This window comes from Plectropomus leopardus, chromosome 16 (assembly GCF_026936395.1).
Source record: "Plectropomus leopardus strain MGB_pleo_1.0 chromosome 16, ASM2693639v1, whole genome shotgun sequence".
Classification (NCBI taxonomy): Eukaryota; Metazoa; Chordata; class Actinopteri; order Perciformes; family Serranidae; genus Plectropomus; species Plectropomus leopardus.
The window spans coordinates 19,641,125-19,659,640 of record NC_142191.1 but is presented as its reverse complement, the minus strand read 5'-3'; the positions used below and the strand labels follow the sequence as shown (position 1 = coordinate 19,659,640).

Sequence of the window (18,516 nt, the reverse complement as noted above, 5' to 3'; positions counted from 1 at the left end):
TCACTTGATGAAAGCTAAAAGTGTCAGAGGAGAAAGGTCCACTCACCCACATCCTGATGAGTCCTTGTGCCTCTGTGCAGGAGTGTGTCAGTCCGTAACAGTAACAGTTGCTGCAGCCGAGCGGGTTTCGTACCGACAACCCAAACGTGTCTGGTTTACACCGGTCGCAGTTGTCTCCTTCCACGTTTGCCTTAATTAACAAACACAGTCAAACACACACAGGTGAGGAACATTTCGCATTATTTGAATAACAGATCCAGTTTCAGTAGACAGCATGTGGTGGAAAGGGAAGTCCTGTGACGACATGGAAACCAGTGAAATCCACTCAGATAAGTGACCCCAAAATTCTTCAGTAGCTCCAGTCATGTGGACAAATTATGTTCATTATTTCTCTAACCCGCAGTGTCATTATTGAAAGTGCTTTTAAAGTTTTGACACCTTAATCTTGGTGTGAGCCACAGAGTCACATTAAACTGGATTAATTTATAAGCATGGGAAATTATAAAACAGGATTAAGGGCTATTTGACCACTGAATAGACATGTCCGGTTACTGAATGCTGCCACCTTGTTGCTCAATGTAAATTGCAGTTTGTTTCAAGTCTGTTGCTTGTTGGTTTTTATGGTGTTTATCTTAACTTTTTGGCTGTTTGTTTTAGGTTGTTTGTTCTTTTATGTGAAACTGTTTGTGCTGCTGTCTTGGCCAGAAGTCTCTTGTAAAAGACATTTTGAATCTCAATGGGAACATTCCTAGTAGAATAAAGGTTACATCAAAAATAAAACTAGAATTACTGCCTCTTAGTTGTATGCTTCTGTGAACCAGTCACGTTGCATTGACGGCTTACATCCATGTCTGTGAAAACATGGAAACTTCACACATATCTTCCCCTCAGCACCATAGAAGATCTATACAACCAGCACAGTTTCAAAGTGGACACCCAATATTAGTGTCACCAATTCAGTATCTGACCAAATGTTTCGCCTTCTGTTCCTGACATATGATGTTGAGTAATGGCCAGAAAAGTGTTTTAACAAAGCACTATGAAGTCACACTGAAGTTCACTGTCAAGATCACTTCATCATTATATCCTATTAGATATTGTGTGACATTCTGTCAAAATTAGTGTATAAATTCTTGAGTTATGGCCAAAAACATGCTTTGTGAGGCCACATTGACCTTGACTTTAGACTTTTGGCCACCAGTTCTAATCAGTTTATTCTTGAGTCCAAGTGGAAGTTTATGCCAAATTTGAAGAAATCCCCGCAAGGAGTTCCCAGCATATCACTTGCACATGAATGAGAAGGATGGAGAGACAACTCCAAAACATAATGCCTCTTGCAACTGCTATCACTGATACGAAGGCATAATGAACAAAATATAAAATTTTTGGGAAACTTGATAATTTTTGAACAATCTATATACAATAATAAACTATACTGATACTTTTTGAATTCAACAAGAACATATCCATTCTGCTTGAAGTCAGTGAGCTCCTGAACCTTTTTGGATTTAATATCTTGCATCGGGACATTTCAGTAGGACATAGAACGAGTCAAAGTCCTCTAATTGAAAAAGAGTCTCTCTAACCTTGAGTTCACTTTAGCTGTTTACAGCCATCTAAACATTAACGTCATTGTGATTTTATCCATGCTATAATAATTGGTCACTATTTTGAGTGCATCACGTATGTTACAATACACCATACTCTTATGCTACACAGAAAATGCATTTTTGGTTGGATGCATTGAGGTAGAGATAAATATATCTCACTGCACTGAACTGTTTACAATTTGTGTAAATAAGCTGAGAGCTGACTGGTCTAAAATAGGATTGTGGACAGGTCTGTATATTAAGCCTTCTCTCTGCTAAGAAGAGGCTCACAGTGCTGTCAACAAAACATCATCCAATTAATGTTGAGTTCTGTCAAAAAGTCCTGCAGGTTAGTGAGTAAGGACCAAGAACAACAGAGGAATGTGAAGGTACAGTGAAAGATCCTAAAACATCAACTTTGGTGCTCGACATTATTAGAGTTTGTTTTGTCAGAGGAGGGTAATTATATTAAAACTAGCAACTAATGATCATCAGTTTATTATATCAAATATTTTTCAATGAATTGAATTTTTTTCGTGTAGTTTAATAAGTCTCATGAAATACTGAAAAAAACTGCCCAGCACCTCAGGCTCACATACATAAGACTAGTGACTCTTTAAAATCTTATTTTATCAACCCACAGTCCAAAATCCAGAGTTATTTAATTTCCAATCATGTAAAACAGAGAGAGTCAGAAAATCTCCACATTTGAAATGCTGGATTTAGTTCATTTTGAGGATTTTTGCATTATTATTTACATTTTTTCAGAAATTACAATCATTATGTCTATCAACATTATAGCATAAGCTATTACAATCAATTGCTGCCATCTTTATGTGGCTTTTTAAATATTGGAGATGTCCAATGATACCTAAGGAAATGCAGTTACATACATTCACATTTCTCCATAGATAGAGAGGTGAAGACAGACAGACAGACAGACAGACAGACAGACAGATAACCACCATAACAAGTAACCGACAGCAGAAATAACTGATGAACAGAGAGACAGATGACAGATCGAATGACTGTTTGAGTGTCAGGACGTCACCCTCCTACCTGTTCAGAGTGAAGATGACACCCAGTGATCTGATGCCTCATTACAGGTCATAAATCAGGTGTGTGAGTGTGAGTGTGAGTGCATGTGTGTGTGTGTTTAAAAATTTTGTTTTAGCATTTGTTGCTGTCTATGTGGGATAATGTGATCAGCAAGTGACAGCAGAGATGAAAGGTGTCGACACTCCAGGTGCACCGTATATTGAATATGTGCATGTTTTCTTGTGTGTGTGTGTGTGTGTGTGTGCGTGTATGTGAGAGGGAGAGAGAGAGCTGTGACAGAAAGCTGTATTGATGAGAGGTGTGCATGTGAGACATATGATCAATTTGTCAGAATGAGGATGAGAGGTGTAAAATATATGCTGTATATGTGCAAATACATAGGTGAGCATGTGTGTGTGTGCACGGGCATCTATAATTTTCAGTATACAAATTAAATAGGGATTTATAGTTTTTGTGTGTTAGTATGTGTGCGTGCACATCTGCGCATCATGACTGTCACAAACGAATTAGTGGAGAGGAGATGACAGTCCATCCACACACACTTTCTTATTTCTTGACAATAAAGAAGGGAAAAAAAATAAATCTAAAAATGTGTGCATCTAAGAATCTATATAACTGTGCCAGCAGTTGGAAGACGTCACAAAGAAATGCTTGTCTTACTCATTTGGGTGACATTTACTAAAATGACACACATGTATCATAAAACGCAAAAGGCTCTCAACAAATACAGATAAAGAAAGGAAAAATCTGCAATGACATTTCAAATCTAAACATCATCTCCTGGTGAGATTCAAAACCATCAATGGTATATGTTTTCTCATTTTCTAACACTTTCATTTACTTAGACTTAAGGATCTGAAGAGTAAAAGTTGCTCTGCAGATGGTCACTGGATGGGTAAACTGAGCTTTACCGACTGTGTCTCACAAGCTTTGTTTTAATTATGAGATTTACAGTAAATCTGGAAAACATCCACAGACAATAAGTCTGTGTATGCTTAGCCCATTAGGAGTGGAGGGTTCATATAATGACGTGACGATTTAATCAAGCTGTTGGAAAATTTCAGTATTTTTAAACCTGGACCCTATGCTTTCATGTTTCTGTGTCTGAGTGACCTATAGAGACAACAATCTTTTAAACGGGTCCATTATTGAGAGAGGCCACTGGAGCAGCAGCAGCAGTGAAACAGGCGATGTAATCCTTATGGGTAAGTGTTTACCATCAATTTACGTCCACTTTTTTTTCCCGACTGACAGACTCAGATTGTTATTGGAAGTGTCTGACAACATTATGGAAAGAATCCCAAAAGAGAAATTTAAGGTCTGTTTGTTAGTCTCACTCAATAAGAAGTCTCGATCAGAAATGTCACAGACTGAACCGTATTATTGAAATCAGTTGAAGCTTCAGCCATGAAAACCAAGCTTCAATAAGCTACTCTAAGCTACGCTTTCTGTACTCCAACACAACAAACCCGGTACACCTCTTTCTGACGTTTCCACCGTTTTTTTTTCCTGCAACAAGCCCTCTCTTATGAGATTTCAGAACGAACTTCTCTTTGAGTGACACTTTTGTCACAATAATAAACTGGCAAAAAAGTAAAAAAAAAAAAAACACAACCATTTCATTTCTCTGTAGGCTCCTCTCCAAAATGTTGTCAGACACTTCTAATAACAATCGGAGCCTGTCAGTGGCAAAAACAAACACTTTTAGTGGACATAAATTGACAGTGCACAATTGCCCATAGGCACCACCAAAATTAGACACAAAAACTTAGGAAAATGTGGTCCAGGTTGACAAAATACAGAACTTTTCTAAAAGTAATGCGTGATTCTACAACTGCATGGTTTTACTTTGGGGGGCAGTTTTGAGGGTGATTTTTACATAAATTTTAAAAAGCTTTCAGCACAGCTGCCTTGTTTTTCTACTTGGCAACAAAGACAAGTGACAGTTTATTTAATCACTTGTAAGAGCGGCTAAAGTCGAAGGAGAAACCTGTCATTAATGTATTGTTTGACCTAAATAAAATGACACTTGCTTTAAGAAAATTCTGACAGTTTTTCCAGACAACAAATTAAAATTGTGGGTTGGCATAGAAAAACTAAAACAGACTTGTTCACTTTAAGACTTTAAAAATCCATTTAGCTTTATTGTTAAGTTTGAAACGACAATGAATTTGAAACATGTATTCATATAAATTTTACATGACTAATCTTGATGAAGCATCAAAGCTCATCATGATTGGTGTTGTTTCTTCTATGTGACACTCAAGTGGTCTACAATGTTTCAATCAGTTTAATAACTATGCACATTCTTGCTTGTTCAATGTTTTCTTTGAAAATAAAGCTTTAACAACCACTGGCAATGCATTGACAGAAAAGTGAAAAATGGAGACCACAATTCCTCTTTAGCATCGTGTGGAAAGACCAAGTGTCTATTGTGAATGTGTATGCCATACCTTGCAGCTGCACTTTCCTGTTCGATCGGCGCAGGCACACACTCCTCTCTCCTGGTCGCAGGTCTGGCTGTCCGATCCTGCGATGCTACACTTGCACTGGGTGCACTGTGGGAAACGCGGATGCAGACAAACGCCAAGCTTCTGTTATCAACAATATAACAGGCTGAGAGAGAAGCTACCAGAGTGTGTCCTAGCTTTATGCTTCACCAAGCCATTAAACTTCACTCCAAAATGAAAATTTTGCATTATCTTCTCACTCCCATGTCAGTGGACACTTAAGTTCAGACACACACCAAAGACAGAGTTGTAAGCTACTGAGCTCCAAAAAGTTTTCAAAAATGACCTGAAAAAAATGACAATGAAATTTCTTTGAACACTCAATAAAAGTTCTTTTAATTCTAATTCTGTTATTCATGAAAAACTATTCAAAATTTCCCTACCTTGATTCAGCTACTCTTTTTTATGCATCCAATAAAGGCATTATTATGTCTATGAAAACCTCTCTCCTTTGTCTTCATATCGCAATAATGTAATAACAGCATGCTTTGTGATACTAAGAGCAATATTTGCTGTATTAATATCTTTCGGATCATTCACCTGAGGAAAGTCTCTGAATCCAATTTGACATTCATTGCACTTCTCTCCTCTGAAGGAGTCGCGACACATGCAGCAGCCTGTGTTGACATTACACTGCTGGGTCACTGAGCCAATCACGCTGCAGCCGCACGCCTACACACACAAACACAAAGATGAAGACAGAGATTATTACTGTTATTGTTATTAGTCTTAATGTTTAAAAATGATCTTTATTCAGACATAAGAACATCAAACACAAACTTTTTTTTCATCAAGTACAATGCAAACATTTGTCGTGGTGCAGACCTTTGGAAGACCTTTAGAAGACACACAACACAATATTGTCAGATCAGTGTGGAGTTTTATTTGGCTTCTTCTAGGTGAAAGATGAGTTTTCATGTTGAAAGATCATAACTGAGTTTGAATCAAGAGAGCTGTGTCCAAATATTGAACATGGGGATTTACTTGTACAGCGTGCAAGACTTGAGTGCGTAAAATCACTTTAAAAACTCCACCTGTTAACACCAAAGTGCAGAGGAAGCATAACGTTCTACAAAAACTATTACTGAAGAAGATCGGAAGGTATTACAAGTCTGAAATGTCTCAAACAAAGATAAAAACACCATAAAAACACACAACTGTTATGAGTGCTGTAAGGCAAAAAGCTGCACAATCATAAGCTGAGAAGCTGTTGAGTGCCTATCTGCTGAAATGAGAACTGTTTTTGTATTAATATCGTCAATGTTAAATTAAATCTGTTCAGAGTTTATGTAAGGCTACGCCAGCAAAGTTTTACCAATTAAGGTGATTTTGAACTCTTGAACCAGATGTTTACTATTAATGAGTGTTGATTTAAATTGACATTTTATGTGTTGATGTTTAATATGGCTTTTTAAACGTTTTTGGGAGCATTCTCTAGTGTGCAGACTTTGGTTTGTCCCGCACCCAGTCGTCTACTTTTGGAAGTGCGTGCTGCTTTTTTCTATGATATGGCTTTTTACCACGTGTTACACGTGATTTCTTTGTAATCTTAGATGAGTTAAATGATTACACTTATACAATACTTCAACCTCAAAATGACCATTTGTATATCAATAACTCACATTTGTGGAGAAAACATTGTTTGTCTTGTATGAACGAAGAATCCACGGAGAACATTATGAATAAACTGAAGTAATGGGGGTCTGCATTTAAAAACAGCAAAACTATATCAAAGCATACAATTTCTCACACAACTCATGCAGTATGTTCCAAGGCTCATTTATCCTGTCCAGTCCTCAGTACTTCCCCAAAAGAGAGCTCTTTCTGGGGGGGAACTGAAAGTGAAATGTATCTATTCTCCCTTCAGAGCCACACTCTACAGTATTTTTACCTCACTGAACATGGGACCTCCTGGTCTACTTCTGCCTCGATCAGCAGTTCGTCTGGGATATTGTGTGACTTTGGTAAATCCGATATAACCATTTTAAACAACAAAGTCACACATTAACACAAACAAACTAACAGATCGAGGCGGTGGTCGACCCGCAGCTCCGATGTTCAGCGAGGTGAAATGGAGTCGGGCTTTGAAGTTCAGGCTTTAGTGAAAATTAATTCTTTTGGGAAGTACTGAGCGTATAAAGAGACTTGGATTATACTGCACGAGTTGTGTAAAGGTTTCTTAATAAATGTTTTTATATATTTTTCCTGTTGTTCAACACCGTCACCTGTGACTTTAATTTATCAAGAATTGTCAGTTTTTGGATTCTTCGTTTCATGTGAGAAAATGTATGTTTTCTTCATGAATTCAACATAACACAGAGTGAGTCATTACTATCCAAGTGATCATTTTGTGAGTGAAGTATCCGTTTAAGTATTTGCTTTGTGTATCGACTTAGCTCAGTTCTGGCTCGTTATTTCTTTTGCTGTACTTCACTGAATGTTCTGCTGCTATGCTTTTACTTTGTTCTGCTGTCTTTGGTACCTTTTTATGTTTGTTTGGTACCACAAAGATCTTTTGCATTCCTCTTTGATGCCCTGATGTACCCTCCTGGATCAATCGGCTGTTTAACTGAGACTTACAGTACTTTCATGTTCAAGCCTCTAATTGCTAATAGTCTATTGCTACTTCTAATAGTTTACTGTTATTGCTACCTAACGGCCTTTTGGTGAGATGGTTTCAGAGCAGAACAATTACTTTACAAACACTTTGAACAAAGTCGTGTTACAAACAGAGAGGTGGAGGAAATGGGAATGATAGACAGAAAGTTGATAAAGACGAGGGAATACAGAGGAAATGCTGTGTGAACAAGCACTGTGATAATAAGAGAACAGTATTGGAGGAGAGCGGGGGCACACAGCGAGGAAAGGAAAATAACAAAGAGAGAAGATTAAATGGAGCTAAGAGGAAGAGAAAACTGAGAAGTAACGTCTTGTTTACATTTTGTGAAATTAAATGAAACGTGGTAATTTATCAAATGTGTGGAACTTGAACTAATGACTAGGGAGAAATATAAACCACATGACTTGACCAGTTGGGAACCACTGATATGAGAATTCTGCTTCTAGCAATACAGTAGAGATTAAAAAAGCACAAAAAAGCTTTTTGTATAGGTTTAGACAACATATTTTGCCTGAAAAATACCCAAATTGGTCACTAAGAACACGGCTGGAAATGTCCCAAACTCTTATTAAAAATGCCCACTTTTGTTGTTCTTGAGCAGCTGCTGTCTGCTGCTTTGCAGCGTCTCATCTAAGTTATATATTATCCACCATCCTGTCCTCCTCTCGATTAAAAAATTGATAAAGATGTAATCTGAACTCTACGTAATGTGTACGAAATGCGCAAATTAACATATCCGTGGTTTGTTGAAATGATAATGCTGAAATTTCATTCTGACGACTGGGATGAAAAGTCTTGATTATTTGTAATCACAAGTTGAAATAATTTCTGAATATTGAAAAGAAAAATGACTGAGAAAGATACAGTAAGCATTAGTTTTTCATTTTTATTTATTCAAATACAAGACAGTTACAGGGTAACTAGGAGCGGCATGAATGGAAATTGTAAAATAGCATACTGTAAATCTAAATTTGGACAATCAGCTGTGTCTGTAAAGGCCTGTCACCTCTCCCAACTGAAATCAAATTAATTGCAGACTTTAAATCCTTTAAAAGAAAGCTCGAGTGCTGGCTAAAAGCAAACCAGAGCTGTACAAACTCTTAGTGCGTTGAAAATGTCCAGTTTTTGTGTATATTTATCGATGTATTGTTTTATGTGTATTTTAATATATGTATGTTGTTGTGTTTTCCTTTTTTATAGTGTATTATTATGTTTAAAACATATTATTGCTCTATAATTAAGCCAACTAGGGACAAGAGTTGAAAATAAGCTATACGCTCTTTGTGCAATAAATAAGTGTCATACTCTCTGTTGAAATCATGCTAAATTGCATTGTCCCTATCAAATAACAATTAATTCAAATTTATCTCATCCTTAAACAGTACTTTCATAATTTTTGTGTCATTCCTCCAGTGTGTCTACTTAGGCCCTTCATGTTACTACAAGTAATGTAGGCTACACAGATGTTATCTGCTGCTCTTTGAATATAGTGTTCAGACCTACCTTACATCCAGTTACGATGTCATGGCCCCAGTGGTTGGGAGCACAGTGGTCGCACCTGTCACCGATAGTGTTTGGAGGACAGATACACTGTCCTGTGTTGGCATCACAGTTATTCCCCACATGGCTGCACTGACAGGCTGAAGAAGAGGAGAGAGGGTGTGTTTTAAATGGTTCTGACTCTGAAGACTAATCAAGCTGATTGTATTTCCTTTTTTCGTAATTTATTTCTACCAGCTCTCAACAATGACAGAGTTTTTCCTTCACAACATGCCTTGCTGGCTAACAGACTCCAAACTGAAACCAAAGCAACGTGTCAGGGATTGGGCGCAGGGAAGAGAGCTTGCCACATTTTGTTGGATACTTAAATCTAAGGGGAGACATTTTGGTGACAGTGTGTTTTCAGTTGTGAATTTGTTTATCTAACTGTTATTTGACATCTTTCATCAAATTAATAGAGCAAGTGTTTATAAGATTGATACCGAGTTGAATGTTATGTGCATGCTGACTTAAAAGGACGAGTCATCATTTAATGGAACAGCTACAGTTCTAAGAATTTGAAAGGGTAATGTGTTGAGTTACTGCACAAAGATTGAGTTGTTTATTGTAGCACCCATAATCCCCCAGTGTCTTCATTTCAATTCATTTTGATACCTATTAACTTACTCAATTGTCACCACTCCCCAGAAAACACTATAGCCAGTGCCAGAGGACTCTCTTTCTCGCTCTCTCGCTGGCTGAATTGCATTGTTGACGCTCATGGAATGTGAAGTCATCCTTACAGGAGAGTTTCATTATTTTGTTCGTATTTCAATCAACCTAATGATGTGAACATTCCTGAAATTTAATGACATGGTGCCTTATTAATTTATGAAATTGGTAATTGTTGACATTTTATCTAATTTCATTTTTTGGAAAATACATGCCCACAGCCTGCATTACATTTGTATTCTGACTTCCCTGCAGTAAATTAAACACAAACCAACATATTGTTTCTGTAACCTGACCACTGCACTGTGGTAGACATCTTAGGACGAATAAAAGCAAATCATTCCCAGTTCCTGTCTTGTCTTTCTGAAACACAAACAGGCTTTTTGGCTAACTTATCGCTGCTTTTCTTGGCCGTCAATAGTAGCTGGCATCAATAATAAATTGCATAAGGAGATATGTGTGAAAAGCTATTCATAGACGTATTTTGGGGTGCAGGGATGCTTAATCCTCATTTTGGGCGGTACAAGTTTACTGCACCTGCTGCCTGAGATGCCAAGTTTTTAGGGCATACAATTTAATTATGTGAACATATTCCCTTCTAATAATAGACATTTAAACATGACTCAAGTGTTTTCAAATCACTTGACACACCCTCAAGCAACAATAATGAAAATCCTCAGCTCTGGCAACCAACTGCCAATAACTAATTGCTTTCAAACTTTTTAATCAGTTCACCAATGAAACATCTGATTTATAATAATTATTGCTAATCTGAAATGATACATCTGACATGAAGAATATAGAATGGTTCCAACACTATCTGGTAGAAGCTGCGTGTTGTATGTTAAAGTGAGCTTATGCTACCTTCACTCAGTAGTCGCTACTGTGGCCACAAATGGCAATCACCAGACAAGTGTACATGCTCGAACACAGTGTAAAGGGCCATGCACATTAAGAACAGTTACAATGCGAGTATTGGCAGCTCTAAAAGTGATCTCAATATCGTTTTCCACTGTTGTAGTCTTTATAGTTGTGTTGTAGACTCCACCATCCAATTGAGTAAGGAAAAAAATAATATATATATATATATATATATATATTTTTTTTTTTTTTTTCTAGTTATTGTTATAGTTATTATTCAGGGTGTGAATAGCCTTTAACAGTGGCGCAATTAGAAAAAAGTCCTAAAGTCAGCAAACTGTCTCAGTAACTCAGTCACACAGAAATATCAAAAATTATTCTTGCATAGCAAATTGGATAGATGTGCAATTTAAAGTGAATCAGAGCGTCTGCACATTGTCAACTACTAGGAGATATTACTAAAACAAAATGAAATAAAATAAACAAAACAAAACAAAACTCTCCTTTTTTCAAGAATAATTCAATTTCAACTTCCAACACATAAAAGCATGCTTCAAGTTTGAATCGCTGGCATGCTTTGCAATTTGGGCAAACCTTGAACTTTGTGAGGTGTAAGTACGGATGTGTTAAGTGTTAAATCTTTCCTGATTTAAATTTGAAGCACTGCTCCAGTAGGGAGGGCTTTCAGTAAAACTGTAGAAGTGAAATTAGCTCAAATGTTTGTAGTTGTATGTAAAGCACTGATCATGATAACAGGATGGGACTTCCTGAAAGAAAGAGGTAATACCAGGTAAAACCAAAATGCGTGCGCACGCGCACACACACACAGTTTTGCACAGGTATCTCATGTCCCTTGTTATCCATCAAATATTTATTAGTAAACTTTGTGTTTTATAAAATGGATTTCGCTGTAAAATTGACTAAATTTTACTTGATTCTTTTAAACAATCTCTTCCGTAAACATTCTTCACACATAATTATCAGCTGTTTTGTTGCTTTGTTATTCAGCTGCCAAGATGAAGAAGAATTATTTTAGCTCCATAATTTATTGTTAAAATCATTATTATTCTGTGTGTTCAACCTTTAAAGATGTTCATATCAATCAGTGGCTAGTTTCTCTTGGCAACACTTCCCACTGTGTCATAGATACACTACTTGGTCTTGAATCTCCAATATGACCGTTCTTTATTGCTTCCTTCTGTCGTTCATTTGTTCCTTCTGTCATCTTAATATATAAGCCTGTATGGGTGGGTGCTGTGTTTGATGTGGCTTTAGTTGTTGCCAAGACGCATGTTTCATAGCTCTGGGGAAAATTGCAGAACTATTTATAACTAACTGTGAAATGTCAAAAATTCAAGATAGATGGAAATGAAATTATGAGGGCTTCATTATTTCTGGGAGTCAGGCTTTTATAAGAGCAGAAGTTTGTGGTTTCTGCAGGAAACTGATGATATTTCAAATTACAAGTTATTTGCTGTACAGTATAGATGCAAACGTTGTCACATCCATGTGAAACTGGAAAAGGAAGAAATGCAGACACTGGCAAAGTACTGTATGTCTGAAGACAAAACAGTGCTCATTTAACTAAAGCCAGCGGCTCACAATCATAGTATTTTTGTCCTTTTTTGCTGTGATGCTTTGTGTTAATAATGTTTAGCTTTCTCCCGCTTGTGGGCAAAAAAAAAGATTTTACTTTGCAATAATTATAAAAGTGCCACCGTAATGTGAAGCGATGCACATGCATTTTTGAAGCTGCACAATAGCTTTGTTTTAATGGAATTGCTCTGCAGACAATTTGACAAAAGAACAAAGCAGCAGTTTAATAAGGACAGCATTTTGTGACTGCTGACATTGCTTTCATTGCAAATTACAGTATAAACAGAGGTTTGAGTTTGTCATTGGGTTTACAGAAGATTGAGCTTTACTTTTGTTCTGTTGTGTGATATCAGGGTTTGCTGGCTTTTTTAAAGAAACACTCTCCTCTCTACCACACTTTGTGCTTACGTGTGCAGCCGCCCTCCTGGAAGTTGAAGAATCCTCGAGAGCACCTGTCACATTTGGGTCCAGTGACGCCCGGCTGACACCGACACTGACCGTTTTCATCACAGTCAAATGACTTGGAACCAAACGAGTTACAATGACACGGGGCGCACACCCCACCTGTGGTGATGCCGTGAGTCTGAGGCTGGAGAAACACAGACAAAGACACGGGGGCTGTGAATAGTTGAGAACAGGTGATGGACTTAGGGTGAGACTAGTTGCAGACACATGCAAGCAAATCAGAGACACAAAGGTTACAATCACGTGAGATGCAAGAAAGCGAAACTAGAATTACAATACCTAGCTGTTGTCTGCCTCCGTGAATCAGTCAAGTTGCAATTACAGTTTACATTACAATGTCACAATAACATTGACCTTTGACCTTTTGAATAAAAAATGTCACCACTTCAACATTATATCCCATTAGACATTTGTGTGACATTTGGTCATAATCAGTGTATGAATTTGTGACTTATGACCAAAAACATGCTTTGTAACGTCACAGTGAACATCAAATTCTAATCACTTCATTCTTGAGTCAAATTGGACGTTACTGCCAAAACTGAAGAAATTACCTCAAAGGGTTGTTGTCATTCAAAAAAAAGATACAGACAAGGTCACAGTGACCTTGACCTTTGACCACCAAAATCTTATCAGTTTGTGCCAAATTTTAAGAAATTCCCTCTAGGCGTTCTTACGATATTAAGTTCAGTTCATGTGATTGGAACGACAGACGTACAACCTGACAATGTAATGTCACTGGCCAGAGCTATTGCCAGCGTAGTGTAATAAAAACAAAGGGATCAAACTTTTATATTTGTAAAGATTTTCAATCTTTCCAAGGTATAATTCTGGGATAAAGAGAAAACATGAAAGAAGCATTATGTCTTTAGTTAAAAAGCCAACTTAAAACTGCATTTTGGACTTGAAAAAGCTGTCTGAAAATGCACTCTCTTTGCTGCTAAAGAAAATAAAACACGATGCCATGCACGGTTCATCAGACTGGACGAAAACATTCACACACTGCCCCTAAAGCTACTTAGGTACAGTTCAGCTAAAGGTGAAAAAAAATCAGCTTCCTGAACACAGAATAAGGCTACCTCAGAATAAAATAATACATCATGAATTGCCTAAAAATTGTGACATTTACAGCACCAATTCAGGAATGACAAACTTCTTCAATTACTTAAAGAAGTGACATTTTTAGATGACAACTCACTGGCACATTGATATTTAAATGTGTTAAAGATCGCTCATTATGCGTACATTTCCTTGCATGATGCACTCAGGACCTTGCATTAGTGTTTACACTCATCGCAGCATCTTTAAACAGAAATGTTTTTCACAAAAAAACACCCTTGCTAGCAGCACATGGTGCAATGGTTTAGAAAATTTAAGCGTCAAACTATCACAAACACAAAGAGTTTAATGTGTTTTAAACCTGTTTCAGCAACACGCTCATGCTACTTTAAACACACCATGCATTGTGTGGTACCCCTGTCTTAGGCCTGTATGCCCCTCTGGGACAACCCCCTGTGCGGGAGGAGCCCCCCCATCTCTGCTGCACGGCTTCTATGGGGACACGCTCCACCGGCCTGCGGGTCTCCCGCCTCTCATAACCTTGGCGACGCAGGTCACAGCGTCGGCCCACAAAGCCGGGGCGACAGATGCAGCGGCCCTCAATGTCACAGCGCTGAGACATAGAGCCCTGAGGACTGCAGCGACAGGGAATACAGTCCTGACGCTCAGCATCCCACCAACAGTTGGGCTGGACCAATCACAGTGCAGAGGTGTGGAGGGGGACCAATGAGAGTGAGTGAGCAGGACAAATAAAAACAACAAACAAACCAAGTACAAGAGGTGAAGAAACAAAAGTAAATAACAACAAAAAAATCATCCCTTATGTGGAAATAAAAGGGCATTTTTCATCATCATAATTATAGTATTGTTATATTAATTGCAGTTATGCAAATAATAAAAGTAAAAAAACTCACACCAGAAAAGATAAAGCACTTGACCACAGTTGGCCTTTATACAACCAAAAATATCAGTTTACATTTAAAAGAGGACCTATTTTGCTCATTTTCAGGTTTAAACCTGTATTTTGGATTTCTTTAAGAACATGTTCACATGTTTTCAAGGTCAAAAAACACTTAATTTTTCTACTGACTTTGGTGATAAACCTGTATTTTCCCGTCCGTCTGTTCTGATCTAGCATCTGTCTCTTTAAGCCTGCTCCTCCGTATATCAGGGTTTCTTTCTATCACTGTGGCCAGGGAAATGACTATCATGGAGAATAGCAGCATTTTCGACTGTAAAAAATCACCAATAAAAGCTTTAAAAACTAAAATCTTCACCACTGGACATGTTCCAGTGGGAATATGACCCGAAATCAGGGAGAAATTAACAAGATAAGCAACAGAGATTACATGTTTTGTTGTTAGCATGTAGCTAGATGTAGCAGTGTGGGCTACCTAATGTAAATACTTTGTAGTACAAAAATATTTTTTTTATAACTGATTTACAATTTAAAGAAAGATAAATCAGCTTCTGACCTACCACATACAAAACACTAAAAAAACAAAAACAGAAACAAAAAAACAATGCATACACATAATGTAAAACAACGAGAAAAACAAGGTGTAATTCAAATAACAGCATTATAACTATGGATGTAATTCAGGTTAAAACACTCACAACCACAGGGAGTGCATTACAAACTTAATATTGCATGATTGTAATGGGAGGAAAGGGCAGTTACTGGTGCCACCACTGGTACAGTGTGTGTGGAATATAATGAATAAAAAGTCTACACAGGAATGGTGCCAACACATGTTGGCAATATCTGTAAAGATTATTGGCATCTGTCAGCATACTTACTATGCACTCGTCGCACTGTCGTCCAACCACATTTTTTTTGCACTGGCACCGTCCGGTCTCCTTATTGCAGATCTCAGATACAGAGCCATTAGTGTGGCACTGACAGGCTGCAGGAGAGGAGAGGAGCATATTTTACATCAATTATTACCATTTCTTCATAGCAGAATTTCTACATGAGAACATATAACAACACATATTGGTTTAACAATAGCACAAGTTTATGAGTGTGTTTACTTCACACTACAGTTGGCTGGATAAGCTCTGATCCTGCTTAAGGTCCTCTTCAGGATTAGCTCTCGATATGCATTTTAATATCCTTCTGACTGCACTTTGGAGAAAATCTTCTCTTTGCTTAAATAGATTCTTCCGTCTAGTGGGCTGATTTAGTTTTTCCAGATTATATTTTGTGTATTAAAACACACCAAGTCTGATAACAGCCTAAATGAAAATTTCAAGGCTGTAACAACGGACAGCTTTACATTTTTATGAATTTCAAGAAAATTAAAGGAACTAAGAAGATCACACTTCACTGAAATTGTATCTTTTATGAATCCATGCTACAAATAAATTGACTGATTTTTGCATTAAAAAAACTGTTGTTGAGGCAGCAACACCTGTGCACAAAAAAAACCCATAAAAAAATAAGCAGAGCTAGTGTTTCCTCCATCCAGACAAAGCTGCAATCACCAAGACTGAGTAAACCTCTTCAAAACCTTCAGTTCAACTTAACACTTACAACAATAAAGGACATGAAAGATGACATGACTGTTTTTTTTTTTTTCTATTTCAATTCGTCTTCAATTTAAAAGCCAACTAAAAATCACGTCAAGTCTTTGAAAGCTGTCTGGCAGCGTGGAAATGCCTCCATGCTGCTGCGAAGGAAAATAAAACACTGAACTCAGACATTCACAAACTGCCCCCGAAGCTAAAATATGCCAGCCAAGACAATTTCAACAAACCTTCTGAAATGTTGCCAGATAAGAAAAAAAATCTGAATTAGGTACTGTTGGGCTGAAATGAAAGAAATATACCAGCTTCCTCCTGAATGCTGAATATAGCTGCCTGAGAAAAAACAAAAACAAAACATGAATTCATGTTTTCAATTCATGATTTGCCTAAATAATAATGACATTCAGCAACAAAAAAACCCCATCTAGATATCATTAAGATACATACGTCTCAAATGTTCACTAAAGTCTAAATCCACAGTTCTGGTTAAGAAGAAAGGTTTCAAAACACATCAAACAGCTATAAGGGCCCCCAAAGTTCAGAGATAAAGATGCAACACAATACAATGGATGAACCACTACTGGAATCTGACTGAAAGTAAACACGAAGCAGGAGCTCCTGATGCAATGGAAGGCTGAAGAGTGTCAACATGAAAGGGAACAATTTTAACATTTTTTTTTTAAATACATTTTTTGGGGCTTTTTATTACCTTTATTTGACAAGACAGACGTAGCATGAAAGGGGGAGAGAGGGGTGGGGGTGGGCAAAGTACCAAGGCCGGACTCGAACCCACGGCTGAGAGTAATGCAGCAAGAGCAGTAATGTCACTACGGCAAATATGTTGGGACATTTAAGAAAGACTAAATGTAGATGTAGTTTAACAGCTGACAGAGGCAACAACCAAACTTTTAGCTTTGGAAATAATCAATTAAGTTACGCTGCTCCTTGAGAGAAAATGTGCTCAGTATCTATCTCAATGGGGAATAGGACAGCCGCGTTCCTCTGCTCTCTGCATGTTCACATTTTAGAAAATATACTTTATGGGGCACCCATTAGCTCACCTGGTAGAGCGAGAAGCTCCATGTACAAAGGCTCTGTCCTCACCGTAGCTGCTGTGGGCTTCAACCTGCAGCCCTTTGCTGCATGTCATCCCCTCTCTCTCTCCCTTCCACACAAAGTCCAAAAAGTAATCTACCAAGTACTTTATATTTTCCTTATTTGTGATGTACTGTTCCTTTAACCCAATGGCGCTTCCCTGTGTGTTTAATAAGCAGAGTGTACACGCATTGTGAACCTAACTTTGCGACAAATCTTACTATCGGGAAAATACTGCACCATTCTAACTTTAGACCAAATTTTTGTTGGTTAAAATCTGGTGCTCAGTACCAACATTGACAGAAGTCTTTCCTGGGCATTGTGGAAAAGCAAGTCAAAAATAAATGAATAAATAAATAAATAATAAATAACAATGAAGAATGCCATACTTGGATCCGACTGTGGTTCTGATTCATGTGACAGCTAAAAATTGGTCACATTATAAGTAGTAAAGTCCCTTAAAAGAAAAGGTACACAAGACTAACCAGTCTTTTTCAACAACAAAACTAAGTGATATTGAATTTTGGGGGAGAGTTTATTACCTTTTATAGTGACAGCATAAAAATCATAAGAAGATTCTCATCTCTGCCTCGTGCCTTATTTCTCTGTCAGTGAACTCATGCCCTTTCTCATGTGCACAGTTTTTACTCTCCCTGAATGGGTTACTTTAGTTATTATCAAAACCCCCAAATATGATGTTTCAAATCAAGGACTTAGGTTTTTGAGAGGATGCACCTTCCAGTATTTGGGTGTGGTGCTAAACCAAAGTTCATATAGGTACAAAGGTAGCACACAAACAGATCTTCAGAATAAAGCTGAAAAATTTCATTTTTCTCAACTTCAAAAATCAAGAAATAGATGCTAACGTTTCACGCTGCTGGACTTCATCAGAGCATGCTTCTCTTAAACCTCTTTCTCTCGA

At 37.5% G+C, this 18,516-nt stretch overlaps 1 protein-coding gene across 2 annotated transcripts in view; it reads right to left on the bottom strand.

Annotated features, from left to right (window-relative positions):
• lama2 (laminin, alpha 2) overlaps window positions 1-18,516 on the bottom strand; it is a 246,784-nt gene that overhangs the window by 92,644 nt on the left and 135,624 nt on the right. Inside the window, exons 22-28 of one of the 2 annotated variants that reach the window (XM_088089255.1) lie at window positions 15,771-15,877; window positions 14,386-14,658; window positions 12,855-13,035; window positions 9,282-9,418; window positions 5,699-5,830; window positions 5,102-5,206; window positions 47-190 (exon numbers count right to left, since the gene is read on the bottom strand). In XM_088089255.1, the coding sequence (XP_087945381.1) occupies window positions 47-190; window positions 5,102-5,206; window positions 5,699-5,830; window positions 9,282-9,418; window positions 12,855-13,035; window positions 14,386-14,658; window positions 15,771-15,877 (1,079 nt within the window). The remainder of the gene's footprint in view (window positions 1-46; window positions 191-5,101; window positions 5,207-5,698; window positions 5,831-9,281; window positions 9,419-12,854; window positions 13,036-14,385; window positions 14,659-15,770; window positions 15,878-18,516) is intronic. The other variant, XM_088089256.1, reaches the window with a different exon arrangement.